The sequence below is a fragment of the Euprymna scolopes genome, chromosome 8 (assembly GCF_053919585.1).
Source record: "Euprymna scolopes isolate OS-2025 chromosome 8, ASM5391958v1, whole genome shotgun sequence".
Classification (NCBI taxonomy): Eukaryota; Metazoa; Mollusca; class Cephalopoda; order Sepiida; family Sepiolidae; genus Euprymna; species Euprymna scolopes.
This window is the reverse complement of record NC_136489.1, coordinates 2310148-2336368: the sequence shown is the minus strand read 5'-3', so window position 1 is coordinate 2336368 and position 26221 is coordinate 2310148. Positions and strand designations below refer to the sequence as shown.

The window sequence follows — 26221 nt, the reverse complement described above, 5'->3', positions numbered from 1 at the left end:
ATTTCTAAAAGTGTGTCACTTACAATTGAACCTTTAATTTCTAAAAATGTGTCACTTACAATTGAACCTTTAATTTCTAAAAATGTGTCACTTACAATTGAACCTTTAATTTCTAAACATGTGTCACTTACAATTGAACCTTTAATTTCTAAACATGTGTCACTTACAATTGAACCTTTAATTTCTAAAAATGTGTCACTTACAATTGAACCTTTAATTTCTAAAAGTGTGTCACTTACAATTGAACCTTTAATTTCTAAAAGTGTGTCACTTACAATTGAACCTTTAATTTCTAAAAATGTGTCACTTACAATTGAACCTTTAATTTCTAAAAATGTGTCACAATTGAATTTTTACAAGTATTTTATCTTTGCAGACAATTCTAGTATGAATTTTGGGAGTTTTAAACCTATTTTTGTTTTTAGATGAATATACGCATTTTTAAATTGTAACTACCTATTATTTATAATTAATGGTTTCCATTTTGTATTAAATTCAATATTAGGCCTGCTTAATATGTGGTCGTCATCCAGCATACCATTGATTCTTTGAGTTGTCTTATTCTACACCGTTCTTCTTTGTCTATAATTTTTACTTCGTCCCCTAAACTCGAGCTAATCCAAACATATTAAAACTCTCTTCTTCACATTATATCTTAGTACTAGGACATATACTTGAATCTCTGAAGCATATAATCAAGGTTATAGTATTCATTTGTCCAATCGGAATCGATAGAAGAGATTTTAAATTATTAAAATTCGAAGGACAATGTCAAAATATCAATTTAATTTTGACTATTTTCGTTTTATTAATTGCATAATTTTTTAATTTGAAATTTAGCTTTTTAAAAAATCGATCTTGTTTTTTAAGTTGATGTTGAATTTCTAATATTTTACTGAGGTTAAATTTGATTTGATGTATTTTTACTTCTATGTTGAGCTTTTTTAGCTTTTTATTTTGAGTTGTTTTAGCTTTTTATTTTGAGTTGTTTTAGCTTTTTATTTTGAGTTGTTTTAGCTTTTTATTTTGAGTTGTTTTAGCTTTTTATTTTGAGTTGTTTTAGTTTTTCATTTTGAGTTGTTTTAGCTTTTCATTTTGAGTTGTTTTAGCCTTTTTATTTTGAGTTGTTTTAGCTTTTCATTTTGAGTTGTTTTAGCCTTTTTATTTTGAGTTGTTTTAGCTTTTTATTTTGAGTTGTTTTAGCTTTTTATTTTGAGCTGTTTTAGCCTTTTTATTTTGAGCTGTTTTAGCTTTTTATTTTGAGCTGTTTTAGCTTTTTATTTTGAGCTGTTTTAGCTTTTTATTTTGAGCTGTTTTAGCTTTTTATTTTGAGCTGTTTTAGCTTTTTATTTTGAGCTGTTTTAGCTTTTTATTTTGAGCTGTTTTAGCTTTTTATTTTGAGTTGTTTTAGCTTTTTATTTTGAGTTGTTTTAGCTTTTCATTTTAAGCTGTTTTAGCTTTTCATTTTGAGTTGTTTTAGCTTTTTATTTTGAGTTGTTTTAGCTTTTCATTTTAAGCTGTTTTAGCTTTTTATTTTGAGTTGTTTTAGCTTTTTATTTTGAGTTGTTTTAGCTTTTTATTTTGAGCTGTTTATTTATATATATTTATACATTTGATGTTGAGCTGTTTAGCATTTGATGTAGAGCTTTTAAACATTCGAAGCTAAGCTTTAAAAATTTCATATTAAGCAATTACCAGGGCTGCTAAAAGGAAGGTGAGCTCTCTCTACCGTGTTAAAAGACTATTCACATCTGAGAGTATCTTGCATCTCTACAAGGCCACGGTTCACCCATGCATGGAGTATTGTTGCCACATCTGAACTAGTGCATCTGCCACTAGTCTCTCGCTCCTAGACAGTTAAAAAAAGAGTCGCCAACCTAATAGGTTTTGAACTATCCACTAAACTCCAACATCTGTCCTATCGCTGAAATGTGGCATCCTTGTGCCTGTTTTACAAGTATTTCAATGGATATTGCTCTGACGAACCTGAGCATTAGTACCCCTTCGACGACAATACCCTCGACAAACCTGACAAGCAACAAAATTCCATCCTTACACAGTAGAAATCCATAAATACCATAAAGCTTTCTACTCGAATAACTTTTTCCCTCAGACTGCTGCACTTTGGAATCCCTCCCTGCTCCTGACTGTACGGACATGTAAAATTTCAAGTCTAATGTGAACAGACATCTCCCTGCCTAACTCCATAAATAGTATCCTTGCAAATCTAGTCACAAATAGTAACCCCTCACGATTAAGTGACCCTGTGTCCTGTTTGGAGCGAAATGACAATAAAAAAAAAACATTCGATGACGAGCCCGCTAACATTTCTTGTTAAGTTTTCAGAATTTAGCCATTTAACTTTTGATAGTAAGCTTTTAAAAATTTGACATTAAGCTTTTAGCGTATGATGTCGAGTTTTTAACATTTGATGTTAAACTTTTGAAATTTTGATGTTGAAATTTTGATGTTGAAACTTTGATGTCACGTGGAGTAGTTGAGTACAAAGAAATTATCCGAAAATTGTTGTTCATCTTAAGAAAATGTGTTTGTCTTACCATTGAAAACGGTCCATGTAGGGACATTCTTAACTTTCGTGCACACCAGAGTATCATTTTCAGGATGAACAAAACCAATTTCATAACAATCTGCATTAAGTTCACAGATATCAGTCTGTTGAAATAGAAACAATTATTTGATAATAGATTCAGTAAACAAACACAAAAAAGTACACCAAATGGAAAAGAACTTCTGAAAATAACTTCTATGCAAAAGAAAAATAAATCTCTACAATGAAGAAAACAACAGAAGAAAAACAAACATATATATTTTGGTCAAAATGTGAGAGATTTTATAATCATTTCCACAGTCAATAACACAAGAGCCGGTTTGTTGGTTGTCATAGCTCTTGTGATCTGCGACGTTGACTGTGGATATATATATATATATATATATATATATATATATATATATATATATATATATATATGCTAGCCTCTCAATTTGTTTCTTTCTTGGGATAACCAAGAAAGGAAAAAAAGTTGTTCATTCTAAAAGAGGGTAGCAGGCGATTATATATAGTTCATTTGCTGTTCGCCTGGTGATGATTCAACAAAGAATCTAAAATGTTATGCTACATATGAAAACTACATTAGTTTTTATTTGAACACAAAATATCATTAGATTATATGTATATATATATAAATATATATATATATTCGATTTTTCATATAATTATTTGTGTCAATATAAATAAATGAAGATAGGTTTTATATGTACCATTAACGGTTTCGATTCTCTGTAAAATCATCATAAGGTGAAAAAGCAATTGACCAAAAAATTGAAGAAAAGGAGAGAATTAAAAGGTAGCTGAGAAAGTCAGATACTAAGAAATATATATATATATATATATATATATATATATATATATATATATATATATATATATTAGACTATCCGTGAACCGTTGGGTCAGTATGTTATATTAGCTATGGAATTAATATATGAGCATGACAATTGTGACATAAAGAAAATAGTTTTTGTGACATAACATAAACATTTCTATGAAAGTATATTAAAGTAAAAAAAAGAATATAGATAGATTTCTATGAGTCGTTCTGTTTATTATTGTTTATTTTTGAAAAACAAAAAACAAAACTTACAGCCATTGAATTATAAGTGGTTTGCCATACTTATAGGTAAATTTGCACTGAACAGATACCATAATACTTAAAGTTAAATTCAAATTTTGATATATCTTTTAATTTAAACGCGAAAAAAAAAAAAACCCCAAAACAATTGGGACACTGAAAACGTACACAGTAAAACAATACGTTTTATTGTCGCACTGATTATTTATTTGTAACGCAAATTTAAAAAAAAAACATATTTTCGGGGTTATTTATTTATGTTGGTAGTGTAGAAGAAAATGTATGAATGATTTTTTAAGAAAGGTGTATTAAAAATGGAGAATGAATTAAAAAAAGAAGGGGTGGGTAAATCGTCGTTGTAAAATACTCTTACAGTTGTCAACGGTTTAAAGTAGATTTATTTGTAAGAAAATTGCGTTAAAATAACTTAAACGTAATACGGAAATGAACGATGTAAAAAAAAGCAGAAAGTATTAACAATTGTTTATTTGGATAATTTAAACGCAAAAAAACAACAACAATTGGGACGCTGAAAACGTACACAGTAAAACAGTAGGTTTTATTGTCACGTTCATTATTTGTTTATGTACGCATGCGCAACCGGAAGTCGTAAACCAGATGTTTGGTTACAACACCCATTACAAGGTCATTTGAGTTTTATAATTATATAGGTAGACAGATATATATTCTATATACACTAAGAATATATATATATATATATATATATATATATATATATATATATATATATATATATATATAAGAAAAATACATAAAAATTCATATAATAAGAAAAGGTAAAAAAAAGTCTATATGAACAGAAATAAAAAATATATTTTAAGAAACATCAATAATAAAAACAATAAAACAAGGACAGATTTTCTTGAGATATATCGATTCAATCTGCACGTTTAGGGATACTATATCGAACTGAAGCATGACAGAGAGATGAATAGGTGAACCGAGATTCAAAGCTTTTCAGAGATGGGCATGAACTCATTTAAACCCTTTAACAAAACAAGAAACAAAGGAAAAAAAGAAAGAAAAAAGAAAAGAAAAAAATGAAAAAAGAAGAAAAGTAGTAGAATAAAAAGAAAATAAAGGGAAAAATTTGAACGAAAAAAAAAAAGAAGAAATCAAAAGACATGAGAAAAAGAAAAAGAAAAAACGAAAGGAACACAAAAAAAAAAGAAAAAAAGAAAGAGAAAAGAAAAGGAATAAAAAAAATGAAAAGTAAGGGGAAATAAATCCAAATGGAATTCTGTAGAAATGTCTTACCCGTTTGGAGCATTGTTTTACAGTACATTGGTAACATTGCGGATTGTAGCTGACATAATTCAAGTAATCTGAATGGTTGACAGCGTTGTTGCTTATGGCGATTTCATACAGGCCACTGCTCTTAATGTTGCAGGAAACGGCTTCCCTCGTTATAAAAACAGCTGGCTCAGTGTAGATTTCTTTCTTTTTAGAAACGTCATACTGAAAAACAAATGCATGAGTATCAGCTTTTAAACTCGGCCCAAAATTTTGGATTTACACTCTGTTTTTAACTGCCTTATTTTTGGGTTATAAGCTGGGTATGGGGAAGCCAAACCAGTTTCCAACATTCACCGCTTGTTAACTCAAGCCGAGAGCTCTTTTCAGGATCCTCGTTGTTCTCTTAAGTGTAATTGTTTGATCTCTCTTTCACTTAGTTCACCAGGAATACTAGTTAAATAAGTCTTACTCATAAGTCCTGTGGCACTTATAATCACTGCGATGATTGATATCTCCCTAAGATTCCAGTTTCTCTTCATGAAACCTTGATATTTGGTCTGTTACTTGTATACATTGCCCGATGCCTTGTCAGACAATTCCTCCAAATAATTAAATAAATATGCCTTTTTGTTAGTCAGTCAAGCGATTTAAATATCTGTTATGAATTCATAAATAAGTATTTCTTTTGTTATCCTAGTGTTGGGAACGCAGCCCTACTGCCTGGAATAATGAACTATTCCATGACGTCACTTCCATCCATGACGTCACTTCTAGGTAACGAGGATCGGTTTACCAAGTAAATAAGAGAAGGACATGCGGAGAGTATGGTCGGCACCAACTAGTCCAGCAGTTGAACAAAAATATTACTCAAGTTACTTTTTTCATGTATTTTCGTTAATACATATTTATTTAACTGTTACTGTGTTTTTCCTTGTCAATTATTCAAATACTAACACCACAACACTTAGGTATGATTAGAATATATGGACAGTCACAAAAAATAACATGACCTACAAAATAAAGTAAAGAAAATCGCAAAAAAAAAAAAAAAATAGTAGCAGGAGTTGCTCCCCCCTTTAATTAGCAAAAATCATACATATGTAGGTTCGAATTCTGGTTTGGGATGGGTGCTACTCTATGATACAGTAAAATGATATCTATGATACAGTGAAATGATATCTAGGATACAGTGAAATGATATCTAGGATACAGTGAAATGATATCTAGGATACAGTGAAATGATATCTAGGATACAGTGAAATGATATCTAGGATACAGTGAAATGATATCTAGGATACAGTGAAATGATATCTAGGATACAGTGAAATGATATCTATGATACAGTGAAATGATATCTATGATACAGTGAAATGATATCTAGGATACAGTGAAATGATATCTAGGATACAGTGAAATGATATCTAGGATACAGTGAAATGGCTATTTGAGACTTTTTGTCGAACTCAGAGATCTGTCATAGCAATCTGCATGGAATTTATTTAATCTATGAACATGTGGCGTAACGGATAAAGTACTTGGTTATATTCAGCTGTGAATGACACTTTTCTGAATGTTAAAGGTCTAATCTTGAGTGTGGACGATATTAAGAATACAATTGCGAATTACGTAAGACTTCTACCTGGTCATCATGGTTGGTGGAGAGAGCGCATGCTACACTGTGGATTAAATATTAAATAAAGGCTTCTGTTCGAAATTCTGTGCACATTTCTGAGTTCGACAGAAAGATGCTGTATTCAACAAGATAGAACAGAAGATGGTCGGATGTTACATTGGCAGAAACGTGATGAAAATGACCCTCAAGATGAGAACAGTAGTCCGAATAATCCAAATAATACGAATTATCAATCCTTATCTAAAAAAATTCAGAAACGAAAACACAATATCGCCTTCAACTTTTCAACTGTGAATCGAATCGATATTCTATCTGTTTTGCATATGGTGTTAGAGTGACCGTCAACCACAATGAAAACTTTAATTATAATAATTATAATAGTGTTAGAGTGACCGTCAACCACAATGAAAACTTTAATTATAATAATTATAATAGTGTTAGAGTGACCGTCAACCACAATGAAAACTTTAATTATAATAGTTATGGATACTTAAATACCACTGATCTAATTTCATTATAGACGGATAACTCTAGATAAAAAAGATGTTTGTTACTGTAATCCTTACCGCGGAATAAATGTAGTGACAGGTGAGTTTGCCATCATCTTCATAGAAGTCTTCTCCAAAGACGATCACACTGGAACAATCTTCAATTTTGGTGTTACAAATCGATGGTTGTAGATTAAAGATTTCTGACACTTTGGAACGAGGGACGAAACAATCAGGTCCACGAGATTCAGAATCACAAACACAAACTCCTACAATGAAAATAACAATTTGTATTCGCCACTCTATAATAAAGAACAATATATATATATATATATATATATATATATATATATATATATATATATATATATTTATATATATATATATATATGTATATATATTTATATATATATATATATATGTATATATATTATATATATATATATATATATATATATATATATATATATGTATATATATTTATATATATATATATATGTATATATATTTATATATATATATATATATATATATATATATATATGTATATATATTTATATATATATATTTATATATATATATTTATATATTTATATATATATATATATATTTATATATATATATATATATTTATATATATATATATATATTTATATATATATATATATATATTTATATATATATATATATATATATTTATATATATATATATATAAATTACAATAAGTTTACCATGGTAATCAAAATGGTAAACTTAAAATATATTATATATATTGAAGAGTTAATATTTACAAGTAAAGTAATCTCATTTGGAACTTACCTGTTGGATTGGAAGTTTTTAATTCGACCGTTTTGGATTTTACCATTCTTGGATTTTTTACCCTTTACCGGACTATCCATTCATGTGAAATATTTTTATCATTTTTCTTTTACCCCCTATTCCCCTTACCTCACCCTTTTTTTTAACCAAGTAAGATCTGTGACTTACTTGTGGTTTCATTAAATACTTTTACATGCAAAATCTGATCCCGCATTTTGCTAATTCCTGCCCTCTGATGAGAAGGAGAGTATTTCTTCGAAACTCCGCGGATTAAGGACTATCCACTTATCTTGTGCTTCCTTTTTAAAATTAAATATGTTTTTAACTCTTTTTCAGTATGTTTTTTAACATATTTTATTTTATAAATATTAAAGAATTAATATTTATAAAATTATCTCAGCCAGATATAAAAGCTCGATAAAACCAAATAGGAAATAGAGCTTATAATATGAGCAACCAGTTAATAAAATATGTTAAAAGACACTTTGAAATGAGTTAAAAACATATTTAATCTGAAAAGGAAACACTAGATAAATGGATCCATTTATCTAGTGTTTCCTTTTCAGATTAAATATGTTTTTAACTCATTTCAAAGTGTTTTTTAACATATTTTATTAACTGTTTGCTCATATATATATATATATATATATATATATATATATATATATATATATATAAACAACCATTAAAGATTAAGTTTAGATGCCAAAAGGTTCTTAAATATTAATATTTACATAGTAATCTCAACCAAATAAAAAAGCTCAATGCAACAAAGATAGGAAATAGAGCTTGTAATTCATGTAAAATATATTTTACAGTCTTGAATTTGTATTCTTATATATATATATATATATATATATGTATGTATAAGAAATGAAAAAATACCAGCGGTGGTTGACGTTATGTTATGAGAAAAATAGAAAAATAAAAAAAAAATTTCATTCGGTTTTTTCTATTTTTCTCATAACACACACACACACACACACATATATATATATATATATATATATATATATATATATATATATATATATATATATATATGTGCGTGTGTGTATATATATATATATATATTGAGAGAGAGGGAGATCAAATTTATGGATACAATTTTGAAATATTTCAACTTTCAAATGTGATGTTGTGTATATACTATGCTCTTTTAAATCCTTTTAAAATACTCTCAAGAAATTCAAATTTGATGAATATTTATTAATTAATGTCTAAATTGTTAAGATTTCACAACAATCTGAGGTAACAAATTTTTACAAAGGGCTTTCATATGATTTTTACAAAACTAAATTAAAGTATAAATATCAGCTGTGTTCCAAAATTTATAATGATCGGTTAATTAGTTTAGGAGTGAATCCTGTGCATACAAACATATAAACGTATAAACGTACTTAAATTTACATAAATAGATATTTGGAAACAAATAAAAGAAGGAATAAAAGAATCATGAATAAAATATTAATATGATGTTTAGTGCTGGGAGCAGAATTGCACAAAAATACTTGTAAAGTTTGCATTAATAAAACGTTTTTTATCAATCTTGTCATACACTGCCATTTCTCTTTAGTACATTCCATGGGTAACCGACGATCGTCTCATTAGTTTAGCCAGAACAACTAATTTTTCAGAAAGAAATACAGAGACGTTCACTGAGAGTTTCCGAAGTTTACATTTCTGGAGAGAATTGACTTACACAAGAAAGAGAGAGAAACTAAATTTCTCTTGGTTAATTAGTGAATTATTCATTGTAGTGAAGAATGCAAGTCAGAAAAATAAGTTATACAACAAAAAAAATAAGTTGTGCTGGTTTTATTTGGGTCGAAGCAGGAATAATAGAATAATAATCCACAGAGAAAATCTGGGACGTGTTGCCAGGCATATGTTGGAAGCATATACATAGGATTCACATGTTTGGCCCACGTGCTGACGTCACAAAGAAGTATAGAATTAATGTATACACTTAAGTTACACTAGAAAAGAAAGTCCGAGTGAGCCAGGAAGAGAGAAGCAGCTAGTCTTGTAGAGCAGACTGGGAAGACTGACAGAGTTAGCCGAAACTTTTTAGGAAAAAAAAAAAGGGTCAGGAAAAGATGACAATGTAGTAACTTAGCGGGCATCGATAAATAAACGTCTTGTGTTTGCTATGTAAGCCTTTTGTCTTCGTTCGTCTTTTAACCACAAGGTAATGTGTTTTGCCTTCAAGTTTATGTGGATCATCATGCCTTGTATAAAGAACTTTGTGTGAAAGCCTCCTACCATAGGTTGACTTTATCCTTCTCATTCGATAATGCATCTCCCTTTAATTAACATCTATCTTCATATCTATTTCTCACTTCCACTCTCATGAATTGCTCTCTCTATCTCTTCTATTTTAAATGGAGACTCCCCAAGTAGTGGGTTTCGTCTCGTCACTGTGTAACCCACAATGCAACATAATGACCCTTGCCTCAACTTACGCCACCTATTTTTGATTCACCCCTGGGAATGATTCTATTTCGCAGATTTGGGTCATCATGATTTGCACCCAGTGTGTCTATGTCAAACTTTATACTAGCTGACTTAATCGCTAGTGACATAGGGTCCCTAATATGTACCAATTAAATACTGAGCCTAAAGTATTTCCTGCTAGTGTTAATAATAACAAAGACACTTACCATTATTACATTTGCCGGTATTATTACATTCATTTGGACAAATGGATCCGAGGATTTCAGCAGGTGGTTCTGTGTTGTTAGATGTGGAATTTATCCAAAGGTCAGTGTTGCTGTCTGCCTCGATGATGCAGCTTTGAAGTAAGTTTTCGAGAGCCTCGGTTGCCCAAGACAAATCTTCAGTCAGCTGTTAAAGACACAAAACAGCAACATATTACTAATGAGTCATCGCTTATCAAGGCTCAAAGGCCATTAAAGGATAAAATGAGATTGTGAGCTGTCAATAAACACCTTGATAGAATTTGAAAAGATAGATGAAATTGATTATTTAAGTAGATAATTTGACAAGAATTTAATAACATTAGTCCTGAAGACGATCATGTTGTAGTTGGCTAGGAAGCAACCTCATGATATCGTATTCTACAAATGGCAAGTTCTTGAGACGAAACTTTGTTAATGGAAGTTCTGTTTAATTTGTATATGGAGGTAGAAAGGAAAATCATTAGAGTAGTTAAATTCTGATTTTTTATATGTTGATATTTTTTATTTATTATTTTATTATGGACGAAGGCTACCACCAATTCAATTGCTAATCAGACTATTATCTTAACCAGGAGTTATGGAAGAAATAATGGATTCTTGAAAAACCATCAAGAATCTTCCATGACGTTTAGCATCATTATTTGCAGAAATTGAATTAATCGTTTTATCTAGGTAAAGTTTTGTTTGGTTCCGTTCGTTTTTTTTATTATAACTGGCAGGCGGCCCGGCATTGCCCAGTCGTAAAATACATAAATATGATATTTTGATCAATGCAGATTTCGTATTTATTATTATATTAGATCCAATAGATAGTAATGATTTAAAAACTCGTGCACCACCATCGAGAATCGAAACCAAAACGGTTAGCTTATGATTTACTTTTTCCTTTGATGTTAATGTGTCTGAGCTATGAAGATATGTTTGCTGCAAGGCTAAAAATTAAAACATGAACCAATAGCTATTACGTTGCACATGCATTTTCCTAATGCCGTCGTTCGACCTTCGCCTGGCAAATTCCATTTTTTTTTAATTTTAATACTTTTGCAGTAATTTTCTCTGGCTAAAACACAAATATAAAGTTTTGCATGGGTTCGAATACCATATATATTAAGTTTCATGTCTGTAGGTCAAAAACTGACAGAAGAGTTTGATAGGCAAATTTTTTTAAACATATATACATATACATCTAATATATAAAAGGCTAATGGCTGTCTGTCTGTCTCCATATTTTCAAACTCTATCTTCTCTGAAACTAAAAGTCGCAGATCGGCGTTAAGGGCCTCAAATGTTTGGACTTTTTAAAGTCTTTATCCAGTTAAAATAGTTTTTAAGGAGTCAAAAATTGGTCAAAAATGAAAAAATCGTTATACATTTTGTACATTCATCTTAGTTTTTTAAAAATTTTTAATCAGTTCAATTGCATATCACGTTGGTTCAGTGGTAACGTCACCAGCTTCGAATGCTACAATTTTGCTTTCAGTTTTAATTCTAGCTGATGGCACCCAAATACTTTATTTTTTTACCTTTGAAATCACGACTCTATAATAATATATACGAAATCTGGATTAATTAAAATATCATATTTAAGCGTATTTTACGCTCGGGCAAAGGGAGGGGCGCCCCCCCCGCTAGTAAATATATAAATCTATATAGAAAAAGTTTTTATTATAACCTTTTATGCAAATATTACGCAAGTATAAATCATGTAGAATATCTGCATGAATATAATTACAATGTAATAGTTAACTAAAGATGATCATCTCATAAGAAAATCGAAAAAACGAATAGGGAATTAATTAAAACGAATGATTAAAAAAATATGCAAATTAGCTAGATCGTTTGCAAATGAATGCAATTTAACGACCCATATATAACAAAGTTGTATTTTCTTTTTAAATAAAATACTCCAAAATTTGATGCTATTGTTTTTTACTTTCTCTTTGCAAAAACCGATCACTTTCTGAAAAGTTTACAACAAAAACGACTATTTCCTTTATAAAACGACCAAGCTAAACACTACGAATAAATATTTAAAGATATAAAAAATTGAAGCATGGAAATTTTTTTATCAAAATGACCGTATTCGGCATCAAATAACCTGAAAAACGATCAAACAATCTAATCAATTAGTTTTGTCTTTTTTTTTCTTATCAATTAGTTTTGTCTTTTTTTTTCTTATCAATTAGTTTTGTCTTTTTTTTCTTATCAATTAGTTTTGTCTTTTTTTTTAATCAATTAGTTTTGTCTTTTTTTTCTTATAAATTAGTTTTGTCTTTTTTTTTCTTATAAATTAGTTTTGTCTTTTTTTTTCTTATCAATTAGTTTTGTCTTTTTTTTTTATCAATTAGTTTTGTCTTTTTTTTCTTATAAATTAGTTTTGTCTTTTTTTTCTTATAAATTAGTTTTGTCTTTTTTTCTTATAAATTAATTTTCTCTTTTTTTGTTATAAATTAATTTTGTCTTTTTTTCTTATAAATTAATTTTGTCTTTTTTTCTTATCAATTAGTTTTGTCTTTTTTTTTCTTATAAATTAATTTTGTCTTCTTTTTGTTATAAATTAATTTTGTCTTCTTTTTGTTATAAATTAATTTTGTCTTTTTTTCTTATCAATTAGTTTTGTCTTTTTTTTCTTATAAATTAATTTTGTCTTCTTTTTGTTATAAATTAATTTTGTCTTTTTTTCTTATAAATTAATTTTGACTTTTTTTCTTATAAATTAATTTTTTCTTCTTTTTCTTATAAATTAATTTTGTCTTTTTTGCTTATAAATTAATTTTGTCTTTTTTTCTTATAAATTAATTTTGTCTTTTTTTCTTATCAATTAGTTTTGTCTTTTTTTTTTCTTATAAATTAATTTTGTCTTCTTTTTGTTATAAATTAATTTTGTCTCTTTTTCTTATAAATTAATTTTGTCTTTTTTTCTTATCAATTAATTTTGTCTTTTTTGTCTTATAAATTAATTTTGTCTTTTTTTCTTATCAATTAATTTTGTCTTTTTTCCTTATAAATTAATTTTGTCTTTTTTTGTTATATATTAATTTTGTCTTTTTTTCTTATAAATTAATTTTGTCTTTTTTTCTTATCAATTAGTTTTGTCTTTTTTTTCTTATAAATTAATTTTGTCTTCTTTTTGTTATAAATTAATTTTGTCTTCTTTTTCTTATAAATTAATTTTGTCTTTTTTCTTATACATTAATTTTGTCTTTTTTTCTTATAAATTAATTTTGTCTTTTTTTCTTATCAATTAGTTTTGTCTTTTTTTGTTATAAATTAATTTTGTCTTCTTTTTGTTATAAATTAATTTTGTCTTTTTTTCTTATCAATTAGTTTTGTCTTTTTTTCTTATCAATTAGTTTTGTCTTTTTTTGTTATAAATTAATTTTTTCTTCTTTTTGTTATAAATTAATTTTGTCTTTTTTTCTTATCAATTAATTTTGTCTTTTTTCCTTATAAATTAATTTTGTCTTTTTTTGTTATAAATTAATTTTGTCTTTTTTTCTTATAAATTAATTTTGTCTTTTTTCTTATAAATTAATTTTGTCTTTTTTTCTTATAAATTAATTTTGTCTTTTTTTCTTATCAATTAGTTTTGTCTTTTTTTCTTATCAATTAATTTTGTCTTTTTTTTTCTTATAAATTAATTTTGTCTTCTTTTTGTTATAAATTAATTTTGTCTTTTTTTCTTATAAATTAATTTTGTCTTTTTTCTCATAAATTAATTTTGTCTTCTTTTTCTTATAAATTAATTTTATCTTTTTTGCTTATAAATTAATTTTGTCTTTTTTTCTTATAAATTAATTTTGTCTTTTTTTCTTATAAATTAATTTTGTCTTTTTTTCTTATCAATTAGTTTTGTCTTTTTTTTTCTTATCAATTAATTTTGTCTTCTTTTTGTTATCAATTAATTTTGTCTTTTTTTCTTATAAATTAATTTTGTCTTTTTTCCTTATAAATTAATTTTCTCTTTTTTTGTTATAAATTAATTTTGTCTTTTTTTCTTATAAATTAATTTTGTCTTTTTTTCTTATCAATTAGTTTTGTCTTTTTTTGTTATAAATTAATTTTGTCTTCTTTTTGTTATAAATTAATTTTGTCTTTTTTTCTTATCAATTAATTTTGTCTTTTTTCCTTATAAATTAATTTTCTCTTTTTTTCTTATAAATTAATTTTGTCTTTTTTTCTTATAAATTAATTTTGTCTTTTTTTCTTATCAATTAGTTTTGTCTTTTTTTTTTCTTATAAATTAATTTTGTCTTCTTTTTGTTATAAATTAATTTTGTCTTCTTTTTGTTATAAATTAATTTTGTCTTTTTTTCTTATAAATTAATTTTGTCTTTTTTTCTTATAAATTAATTTTTTCTTCTTTTTTTTATAAATTAATTTTGTCTTTTTTGCTTATAAATTAATTTTGTCTTTTTTTCTTATAAATTAATTTTGTCTTTTTTTCTTATCAATTAGTTTTGTCTTTTTTTTTTCTTATAAATTAATTTTGTCTTCTTTTTGTTATAAATTAATTTTGTCTCTTTTTCTTATAAATTAATTTTGTCTTTTTTTCTTATCAATTAATTTTGTCTTTTTTTTTTCTTATCAATTAGTTTTGTCTTTTTTTTTCTTATAAATTAATTTTGTCTTCTTTTTGTTATAAATTAATTTTGTCTCTTTTTCTTATAAATTAATTTTGTCTTTTTTTCTTATAAATTAATTTTTTCTTCTTTTTCTTATAAATTAATTTTGTCTTTTTTGCTTATAAATTAATTTTGTCTTTTTTTCTTATAAATTAATTTTGTCTTTTTTTCTTATCAATTAGTTTTGTCTTTTTTTTTTCTTATAAATTAATTTTGTCTTCTTTTTGTTATAAATTAATTTTGTCTCTTTTTCTTATAAATTAATTTTGTCTTTTTTTCTTATCAATTAATTTTGTCTTTTTTGTCTTATAAATTAATTTTGTCTTTTTTTCTTATAAATTAATTTTGTCTTTTTTTCTTATCAATTAATTTTGTCTTTTTTTCTTATCAATTAGTTTTGTCTTTTTTTTCTTATAAATTAATTTTGTCTTCTTTTTGTTATAAATTAATTTTGTCTTTTTTTGTTATAAATGAATTTTGTCTTTTTTTCTTATCAATTAGTTTTGTCTTTTTTTCTTATCAATTAATTTTGTCTTTTTTTCTTATAAATTAATTTTGTCTTTTTTTCTTATAAATTAATTTTGTCTTTTTTTTTTATAAATTAATTTTGTCTTTTTTTCTTATAAATTAATTTTGTCTTTTTTTCTTATAAATTAATTTTGTCTTTTTTTCTTATAAATTAATTTTGTCTTTTTTTTTCTTATAAATTAGTTTCGTTTCATCGATTTCAAGTATGAATAGAAGTTAAATTGTGGGCAAAGTCAGCTCGTTTAAAATATTTCCTATGTCACATGGTTAAGTAAAGGCCGTCGTTATGAATACTTATATTATATTTTTATTTAAGCCTGTTTGGCTGTTGGAGAGTTTAACTCACCTTTATATCTTCGACGCAAGAATCAAGTGTTGTTTCAAAAACTGTGTTGGGGAGGATACGCAAACAATTCTTGGCTGAGTTTTTATCTTCAATAAATTTCTTACACGCATCAAAAGCCATTTTTTCAGTGATTTTTTTGGTTGCTGTTGGCCATTGTCCAGGCTGAAAAAAAAAAAGAGATAAAAATTATTGTAGATTGGCTAATGTTTTTTAACTACAAGAAAATGCAGTACCCGGAGGCACCAAATGGCAACTAAATGTGATAACAAAAATATTAACAGATTTGAATAAATTGTGAACTTACCGGTGATACATAGGTTGCATTATATTCAAAAATAATTTGGTCACTCTGGGATATACATTTTGTTGGTGGATTCTCAGCATACTTCAGCAACGTCTTTGTAATGTCCTCCACTGTAACATATCATTAGAAACATGTAAATGTGATTCCCGTACACATCTTAACAAATGGTAATGCAAAAGAATAAGCGACTCGGAGTTTGCAGCAAACGGTATCCAATAAAAATTCGCATTATACTTAATTATTTTATGCATAAAATAATTAATAAAATGTTATTGTTTCATTGTTTTGAATTTGTTTAGTATTATAAAAAATATATATTACTTTATGAAATATGTATTGATTTCTTTTTCTTTATTCTTGAAAAAATGTTTTTACTTGTCAGTTTTTGCTGAAGACTTTGAGTCGCTTGTACTTCTGCATCACCCAACAAACTTCTATAGGATAAAATTAACAACCAAAATAAATACACACCATATACATATATATATTCCAAATAGCACAGTTGGTTGAGTGTCAGACTGAAGATGCTTGTTTTCATCTAGCACATAGCCATAACAGCAGACGTTAATTGTAACAATAATGATGGAATTAATAATGAACAAGATAATAATAATGAATAGGACTGTAGAGATAAAAATGAATGTCCACTCCAAGTAAAAGTGCTTAACAAAAATATAGTTTATTTATGAACCGTGTTCCCCAAAACAATCCTAGTTTGAAAAGATTTTACATTAGTATTTAACCCATAGTTGGGACCCTAACAGGTACTACCACCCCGGGTCAGAGTGGACCTGGGAGCAATGGCAATTATAGGGTGGCTCCGCACTCCCCAAAGCCCGCAAGCTGGGGCCTCACCACTGGATATAGTTTAAGATCATATCCAGAACCATATGATTTTTGGAATATGGCATTTGCATTCTGTGATAGGGAAGTACATCAATGATTTTTAAGTATAATTGTTCTTTTTTTTAAAATTAGTTTGAATTTTGGTAAGGTAAGTTTTTGTTTAAAGGCACATCAAGCCTATAAGTCATTTCATGCCATGAAATGTGAAGAGAATATTCTTCATTGAGGCTTTAGGTAATAGATTAAAATTTATTATTACTAAGTCAGTCTTTTTCCTAGGGTTTAGGGTTTTATTTTTAATTTTTTTTTTTCAAATGCATTCCAAAAGTTTATTTTTTCTCAGAAAAGCTAATATTTTATAATGTTTTTCAAATATTGTTTTAAGGTTTTGTTCTTTGAAATATTTCACACGAATATTTTCATATTTTTTGCATTCCATTAATATGTGTTTAATGGTTAGTGGATGTTGACATGTTCTACCTTCTGCTTTCAGATATAGTGTCTAATTTTCGAATTGGTATTATGGCTCTATCTTGTCCAACATTCGGTTGTATTTCTCTAAGTTTGTTGTTTAGTTGTTCATCCCATAATTTTTGCCATTTGATTTTTATGTAGGACTTTATTTTGTTTTTCCTATCTGTGTATGGGATTTTTATGTTTGATGGAATCAAGTTTGTTGCATCCTTAGCCAGTCTGTCAGCTTCTGAATTTCCTTTTTATGCCGACATGACCTCGGCATCCATGCTAATATTACTGTTTTATTTTCCTTTACTTGGTGTTGGTAAATTTGCATCAGGAGTGAGATATCTACTGGAGCGGTATAAGGATCCCACCATTTTTCCAGCGACTTTGGCAATCGATTTGATATACATGTTCCATTTCAGATCGGGAGTAAAGGTCAAACCCAGATGCTTGTGAAAACATTAAGCCTCCCCAAGACGGAAGCCATTCATTTCAAGTGATACCAGATAGGCATCAGAGCGTTGATCATGTAAAGATAGGAGCTTGGTTTTAGATGCATTAAAAGTAACCAGCCACCTCTTTCCCCATTGTATCACAGATCAGAGGAGAGAGAATCAGAGAAAACTTGGTCGTTTATAGCCTTTGATCTTCCACCACAGATGATAGTGTCGTCAGCATGAATGCCTATGAATGATCTAAGGATGTGATTTGGAAGATCATTAATGTAGATCAGGAAGAAAGTTGGGCCAGGATGGACACCTGAGGGACTCTAGCATTAATACTATGAGCTTCTGATTTCTTCCCATCAACCACTACTCTCATGAACCTATCAGAGAGATGATTTAATAATTGAGAAGACATTCCCAGCTACACCATAGCTGGAGATCTTGTGAAGTAGACCTTTATGCTATACCTTATCAAAGGCCTTTGATATGTCAAGAGCAATTACCCTAGAGAGGAAGCCTCCATCAAGAGATTCGCTAATTCTATGAGATATAACTGAGATATAAGCACGTCTGCTGTAGATCTAGAAGAACAGAAACCATACTGCATGTCACTAAGAAGGTCATTTTTGCTGAGATGGTTGACTACTTCTCTATTTAACACAGATTACAGCAGCTTACTCATGACACACAGATGTATTGGTCTGTACTGTTAAATAACTTTGTAAGTATGGGTGCTAGTTCTGGTTGTAGCTTTTTGAGCACTATAATTGAAATGCCATCAGGGCCAGTTGCTTTACTGGAATCAAGGTTTTTGATTAGCTTGGCAACATCATGCACAGATATTTGTATGTTACCTAGTGTGTTCTGTGTTATAGGAGGAAATATGGAGAGTTGATGGCCTTCCTCGCATGGGGTAGAATTAGCTGCAAAGTTCTTGGCAAATAGTTTGGCCTTGTCTGATGCTGACGAGATGACCTCTGGTCCATTGATAATGGTGTGTTTTTTGATACATGAGGAAATACTGGCCGTTGGTCATAAAGGGTAGAATTTGCTGTAAAGATCTTGGAAAAGAGTTTGGCTTTGTCTGATGCTAATGAGATTACCTCAGGTCCATTGATGATGGTTGGGATAGAGCACATGCTTCTGTTCAGGATTCTGTTTGCTATTTGCCAAAACTGGTGGGAACCCAGCCGCTGCTCAGCGACTTTGGACTTGACAGACTAAGCATATAACTCTGTTTTCTTCATTACTGTTTTACAATGGTTGCTGGCATTCCTGAAAGCAGCTTTAGTCTCAGTACATCTATTATGTTGAAAGCAATGGAAAAAGTGATTTCTGTGCACAATGGTAGCAGCACATTCCGGAGAGAACCACGGCTGGCTGTTAGGTTTTTGCTTGGATTTTTTCGAGAATTAACTATTCCGTCAGGTCTGATACTATAGAGGACACATACTTTTTAAACATGGGACACAGAGGTAGATTTGATATAAATGTACGGAAGCTAGCCAGAGAGTATCGATATACTGTAAAATAGAGAGGTACGTCTGAGGACCTATTACATTTCATTTTTATCTTAACTGATATAACAGAGTGGTCGGAAGATCCCTGTGGAGACAGAACGGAAGATTCATGTTTCTCTCTGCGTCCCCCCTTTCTCTCTTTCTCACACACACATACACTTTCTCTCTCTTTGCCTCTCGCTTTTGCTCCCACAAGAGAGTAGGTTTTACAGTTGGAGCTTTGACTATGTGAGTGACGGTCGGTTGTACAAGACCAGCTCTGCCAACTTTAGGGTTGTATATGTTCCTTCAAAATGTGAAAATAGCTTACACATTTTTTATATATAAAAATATGGATTGTTTCCTCTTTTTATACAAGTGTTCAAATTTCAGTTGATGGTTCCAGCCTAGATAATTAATTCTCTGGAGAGAATTAATGACACTAAACATCCTGACTAAAGATCAAGCAATCCAACCGGGTATAACTCTTAATTGACAGGAATGTGATGCATTTTTTCTGTCTCTCAACGACAACAAAAAACTTTGTTTTTACACTTTCTATTTGGCTAAATTTGCATATCTCATATGATCTCTTCTGTAGCCGTCATGTATATTTTTATGCTCTATCTGTCCATATGTTTCTTTTTCGCCTCCCTGTCATTAAGTGTGCTTTTCATATCTCTGGTTTTCTTGTTTATCTCTTAGAGTGCTGGACATAACAGTCCTTCCAGAAACATCCTCAGGGCATGAACATACCAAGTTATATAACTTTCTATTTCTAAAACTACCTAGATAGCAATTAAACTGGGATTCCCAATACTACACCAGCTCATGATCATATTACCTGGGTGCCATGACGAAAACATGATCCAGGGTTACCACATAAACACAGCAGCCAACCACTAGGCGAAAGTATCACATTGGGTACCGAAAACTTCCACAAAATGGCTACAGCCAAGCAATTAAAAATCAAGCATGGAAAAAATTAAAAAAACACAATCATCCCAAGGACAGTCACATTGACTCGGTACGATCCCCACAGGTATCCATAGATAAAAAGACTCACCAGAAAGTTAAGGTAAGTGATATTTTTTTTGCTTTCGTTTTTTCTCTGCTAAAATTTGTTGGTTAAAACAATTTATAAAAATAAGTGATGTATAGAGCTTTTTTATTTAAACGTCTGCTAATGGAAAACTATATAGACAAAATGATGCTGAAAACCCGACCCGTCAATTATAAACACAGACTTTTGAGTGGCTACCCAAACGCGCATGTGTTTCGACTTTTTGATCGCCTAAAACATTTCATTTAAGATTAGTTTTCAAAATAGTGTCGAATTGCTTCACTTTCTCTCCTCCTTTGCTTCATCAACCAACATCCTTTTTTATATTCATATTCTTTATCTTTAGTTTAGTAGTTATTACAGCAGTTTAGGTTCTGCAAGTAGCTTTCGTCTGTCCAATGTCTTATATGAATCGTTTGCATGTTATAATAAATACGAAAAGTAAATGCTCTACCTTTCTTTGATTTCTTCTTTCCTTTCTTTCCACTTGGCTGGTAATGGGCATTATCGCTGCATTCGGCATCTGTAAGGGACTGGCATTCACAGAACATCATACTTTCTTCTTTTTTAAAAGATTCTGAAGGACAGTAACCATTTAACAAGGAATGTGACTCTTCAACTCTGAAGTAAAATAAAAACACATAAAAGTTTAAATGCTTAGCATTAAGAGAAATATATTTTCAAACTTCCCAACTCTGAAGTAAAAATAAAAACACATACAAGTTTAAATGCTTAGCATTAAGAGAAATATATTTTCAAACTTCCCAACTCTGAAGTAAAAATAAAAACACATAAAAGTTTAAATGCTTAGCATTAAGAGAAATATATTTTCAAACTTCCCAATTATCGAGGGAACCAGGAGAGAAGAGGAATAAAGAAGATGAAGACGCCGGGCTGCTAGCTGCAGATGAAAAAGCCACCCGCTTTCCAGTTACAAGCCAGCAGCAGGATGACCGGCCGACCCCTACACCATCCATCGTCCAAAAGATAAGTTACGTTTACGAATATTCATTCCTTGTCAATTCATATATACCTAAAAGCATTTTACGAACATTCATTCCTTGTTAATTCATACATACCTACAAACATTTTACGAACATTCATTCCTCGTCAATTCATACATACCTACAAGCATTTTACGAACGTTCATTCCTTGTCAATTCATACATACCTACAAAAATTTTACAAACATGCATTCCTTGTCAATTCATACATACCTACAAACATTTTACGAACGTTCATTCCTTGTCAATTCATACATACCTACAAGCATTTTACGAACATTCATTCCTTGTCAATTCATACATACCTACAAACATTTTACGAACATTCATTCCTTGTCAATTCATACATACCTACAAACATTTTACGAACATTCATTCCTTGTTAATTCATACATACCTACAAACATTTTACGAACATTCATTCCTTGTCAATTCATACATACCTACAAACATTTTACGAACGTTCATTCCTCGTCAATTCATACATACCTACAAACATTTTACGAACATTCATTCCTTGTCAATTCATACATACCTACAAACATTTTACGAACATTCATTCCTTGTCAATTCATACATACCTACAAACATTTTACGAACATTCCTTCCTCGTCAATTCATACATACCTACAAACATTTTACGAACATTCATTCCTTGTCAATTCATACATACCTACAAACATTTTACGAACATTCATTCCTCGTCAATTCATACATACCTACAAACATTTTACGAACATTCATTCCTTGTCAATTTATACATACCTACAAACATTTTACGAACATGCATTCCTCGTCAATTCATACATACCTCCAAACATTTTACGAACATTCATTCCTTGTCAATTCATACATACCTACAAACATTTTACGAACATTCATTCCTTGTCAATTCATACATACCTGCAAACATTTTACGAACCTTCATTCCTTGTCAATTCATACATACCTACAAACATTTTACGAACATTCATTCCTCGTCAATTCATACATACCTACAAACATTTTACGAACCTTCATACCTTGTCAATTCATACATACCTACAAACATTTTACGAACATTCATTCCTTGTCAATTCATACATACCTACAACCATTTTACGAACATGCATTCCTTGTCAATTCATACATACCTACAACCATTTTACGAACCTTCATACCTTGTCAATTCATACATACCTACAAACATTTTACGAACATTCATTCCTTGTCAATTCATGCATACCTACAAACATTTTACGAACATGCATTTCTTGCCAATTCATACATACCTACAACCATTTTACGAACCTTCATTCCTTGTCAATTCATACATACCTACAAACATTTTACGAACATTCATTCCTTGTCAATTTATACATACCTACAACCATTTTACGAACATTCATTCCTTGTCAATTCATACATACCTACAAACATTTTACGAACCTTCATTCCTTGTCAATTCATACATACCTACAAACATTTTACGAACCTTCATTCCTTGTCAATTCATACATACCTGCAAACATTCTACGAACATTCATTCCTTGTCAATTCATACATACCTGCAAACATTTTACGAACATTCATTCCTTGTCAATTCATACATACCTGCAAACATTTTACGAACCTTCATTCCTTGTCAATTCATACATACCTGCAAACATTCTACGAACATTTCACCGTAATACAAACTGTCAAATATCTCCATCGGACAATCCATTCTTCGTTAAATCCCATTCCATCATAAGAACACTTTGCCTCTCCTAATAGAAGTTGTTAGTAGTAAATAAAATCGGTTCTGAACCTTCAATATTCGTCTGTCTTTAATTATATGGAGTCAGAATCTACACACTTCCGACGTTGTTCATTTCATGTATTCTTTGTTGTGACCTCTATGGCATCTGTTCCCACCTCCAATCCTTTTTATAAATACCGAAGCCATACTTTTCACTTTTTTACAATCCAAACACCGCCTGCTTTGTTGACATGTTTTTAACCCATTTCAAATACATAGTCCCCTAATAATAATTACCCTAACTTTTTCATTCAACTGATTTTATTGACACATATCTATGCTTTCTTCCCTTATTTTATTTTCTCTTTCTTTCTCCTCTTTATATAATTGTTTCTTTATAATTATATTTCTCTCTAGATATATAAATTTCTTTTGTTTTCTTAATATCTACGCGTGTCCCCCAAAATATCATACACTCTTCCCTTTTCATTTTGACTTTTACCATCTTTAAAAAAAAGACAGTCAATTCCTCTGTCTGTGGAGCCAACTGCAATGGACTAAGTTAATATCTTGAGGTTGTAAAATAAAAAAAAACCCAAACATATTCAGCTCTACTAACGTATTGAGCACTTTTTATCCCACTTTTTGCCACTCATACCTCTAAGTATATATATATGTGTGTGTGTGTGTGCTTGACTTCTGGGGACGATAGAAGCACTTTTCTGTTAAACTATTATTTGACATCAGATAATTATTTAACGTTTCATGTTTTAGTCCACATTATCTTCGAGTGTTTAAGATTTCTCTATAATGTGATTCATCAGGACAACTGAGTATAAAGATATTTTCCCTTACACATAAACCTTCACTAAATTTTCAAAATAATATAGTATTCGTTTCTCAAGTAAGATCCCCTTGGTACGACTATTTAACACTGATTTATATGAGGAGTGGTGCATCTTTCTAGTGATGTTGCCTATAGTCCTATAGTAATAGTATTGGTCTGGATACTCCACAAGAGTAGATGAATTCTTGTCTTGGAATCTGTTAAGATTAAAAGGGCACAATAAAGATATATTATAACTGTATATTCTTTTCCTTGTTTTGATTTTCAGGTATATATCCATTGATATCTTATATGTTTTTATGTAGAGTGATGTGGTTCTCGGTTGATTAACTGTGTCGGATATATACTCGAGAGTCAAAAGAATGAAAAGAATATTCTCTTGTCATAGCCCTAATTATAATACAGTTAACGTCAATTAGTGAGAATTAATATTCTTCGTTTGTTTACAAACTCAACATTTGAGATGCAAAAGAAAGTTTCATGGAACACGAATATCTGTGTATCTCAAGATAGAGGTTACGTGTTAGCTCAAAGAAAAGGTTTGTCAGGACGACTTGGCATGGGGTACTTTTATCTAGAGTAAACCCTGACCAAATATTCAAAATAACATAATATTCGAAGCCCAAATAAGATCACCTCATATGGCTGCTCCACACTGGCTTATACAAGGACAGGTGCATCTTGTCTAAATGTTGTTGCCTATAGCAACAGTACTAGGCTGGATACCCCACCAAAGTAGATAATTCTTGTCCTGGGATCTGGCAAGATTAAAAGAGCTCAATAAAGATATATTATAACACAGTTAACGTCAATTAGTGAGAGGAAAATTAATGTTCTTCGTTTCTTAAGAAGTGAGATAAAGGCGAGCATAATGGAACGCTTGAGTATCTCTATATCTTACATAGAGTTCAAGAGTTAACATCAAAATGGACTCCATTTCTAAGAAGTTCGATTGAAGTAAAATGAAAATAAAGAATATAGAAATTATTTACTTCCAACTTTTGGAGAATTCATCAGGTTTTCTGCTTTTGGTAGTTAATATGATGCCATCAGGTTTCATTAAGTCGTTGGATGGTTTGCCATCAAAATACCCGCATAAACCTTAAAGACAAAAAAGGCAAAATAAGTTTACAGGCAAAAATACACGTATATTGAAATCTTTCATCGAAAATTTGCTAAAGTTATAGTAATTTCATAATTTAACACTAATGTTAATTTCTCGATAAATTATTTTGAAAAAAAATGAAAATGTTTTTTAATAAAATTTAGAAAATTGTTGATAAGATGACGTTGCATGCTTTAAAGATTTCAATGATGTTTTACGCTGTTGTTGATGTGAGTCTAGATTGCTTCAGTTTCATCTCCCACTTCTATCTCTTTCCCTTTTATCCAATTCATTGACCTTGTATGAATTTCCCTGCTACTGCTACGAACGAAAGCGTGACACAAAAGGAGTACTTACATATTACTACTAGAATAAGAATCTATTTGAAGAATTTGATTCAGTTTACCTTCCGTATTCTTGTAATCCGCTGATGAGGCCTGGAACCAAACGTTGATGAATCGTCTCGTTTTTCTTCTTCCGTTTTCAACAGTCAAGAAAGCTCCTGTTGGGAGGGTTACCTGAAAATTATATAAGTGCAATAGAATTACACATGCAAAGAAGAGGTCTTGTGTGTCCGTTTCGTTTTTGTTTTGTTTGCTACTGTGAGTTAATATGAAAAAAAAAAAACGCAAAATAAAAACAGCATCAGCGATCTATTACTAGAAGCTTAAAAGAAGTGGACGTTCGCCATAGTTAAATGAAAAATGATAAGACATGCTAGTACATGCAAAAATTTAGATGGCACGTGTAGATTATATCTGAATAAGAAATTAGAAATCATAAAGTTTAAAGAACCCACAAACCTTTTAAACTATAGAAACGAAATAGTAAACAGCTATGCACAAAATAAACTTTACTTTAAGTCAACAATGGATA

At 29.5% G+C, this 26221-nt stretch overlaps 1 protein-coding gene across 1 annotated transcript in view; it reads right to left on the bottom strand.

Moving 5' to 3' along the window:
- LOC145284085 (uncharacterized) overlaps positions 1-26221 on the bottom strand; it is a 473693-nt gene that overhangs the window by 86289 nt on the left and 361183 nt on the right. The window contains exons 98-106 of the mRNA XM_080133151.1: positions 25752-25863; positions 25233-25341; positions 21124-21290; positions 16354-16463; positions 16050-16211; positions 10512-10695; positions 7107-7297; positions 4929-5129; positions 2559-2673 (exon numbers count right to left, since the gene is read on the bottom strand). Coding sequence (XP_079989277.1) covers positions 2559-2673; positions 4929-5129; positions 7107-7297; positions 10512-10695; positions 16050-16211; positions 16354-16463; positions 21124-21290; positions 25233-25341; positions 25752-25863 — 1351 coding nt within the window. The remainder of the gene's footprint in view (positions 1-2558; positions 2674-4928; positions 5130-7106; positions 7298-10511; positions 10696-16049; positions 16212-16353; positions 16464-21123; positions 21291-25232; positions 25342-25751; positions 25864-26221) is intronic.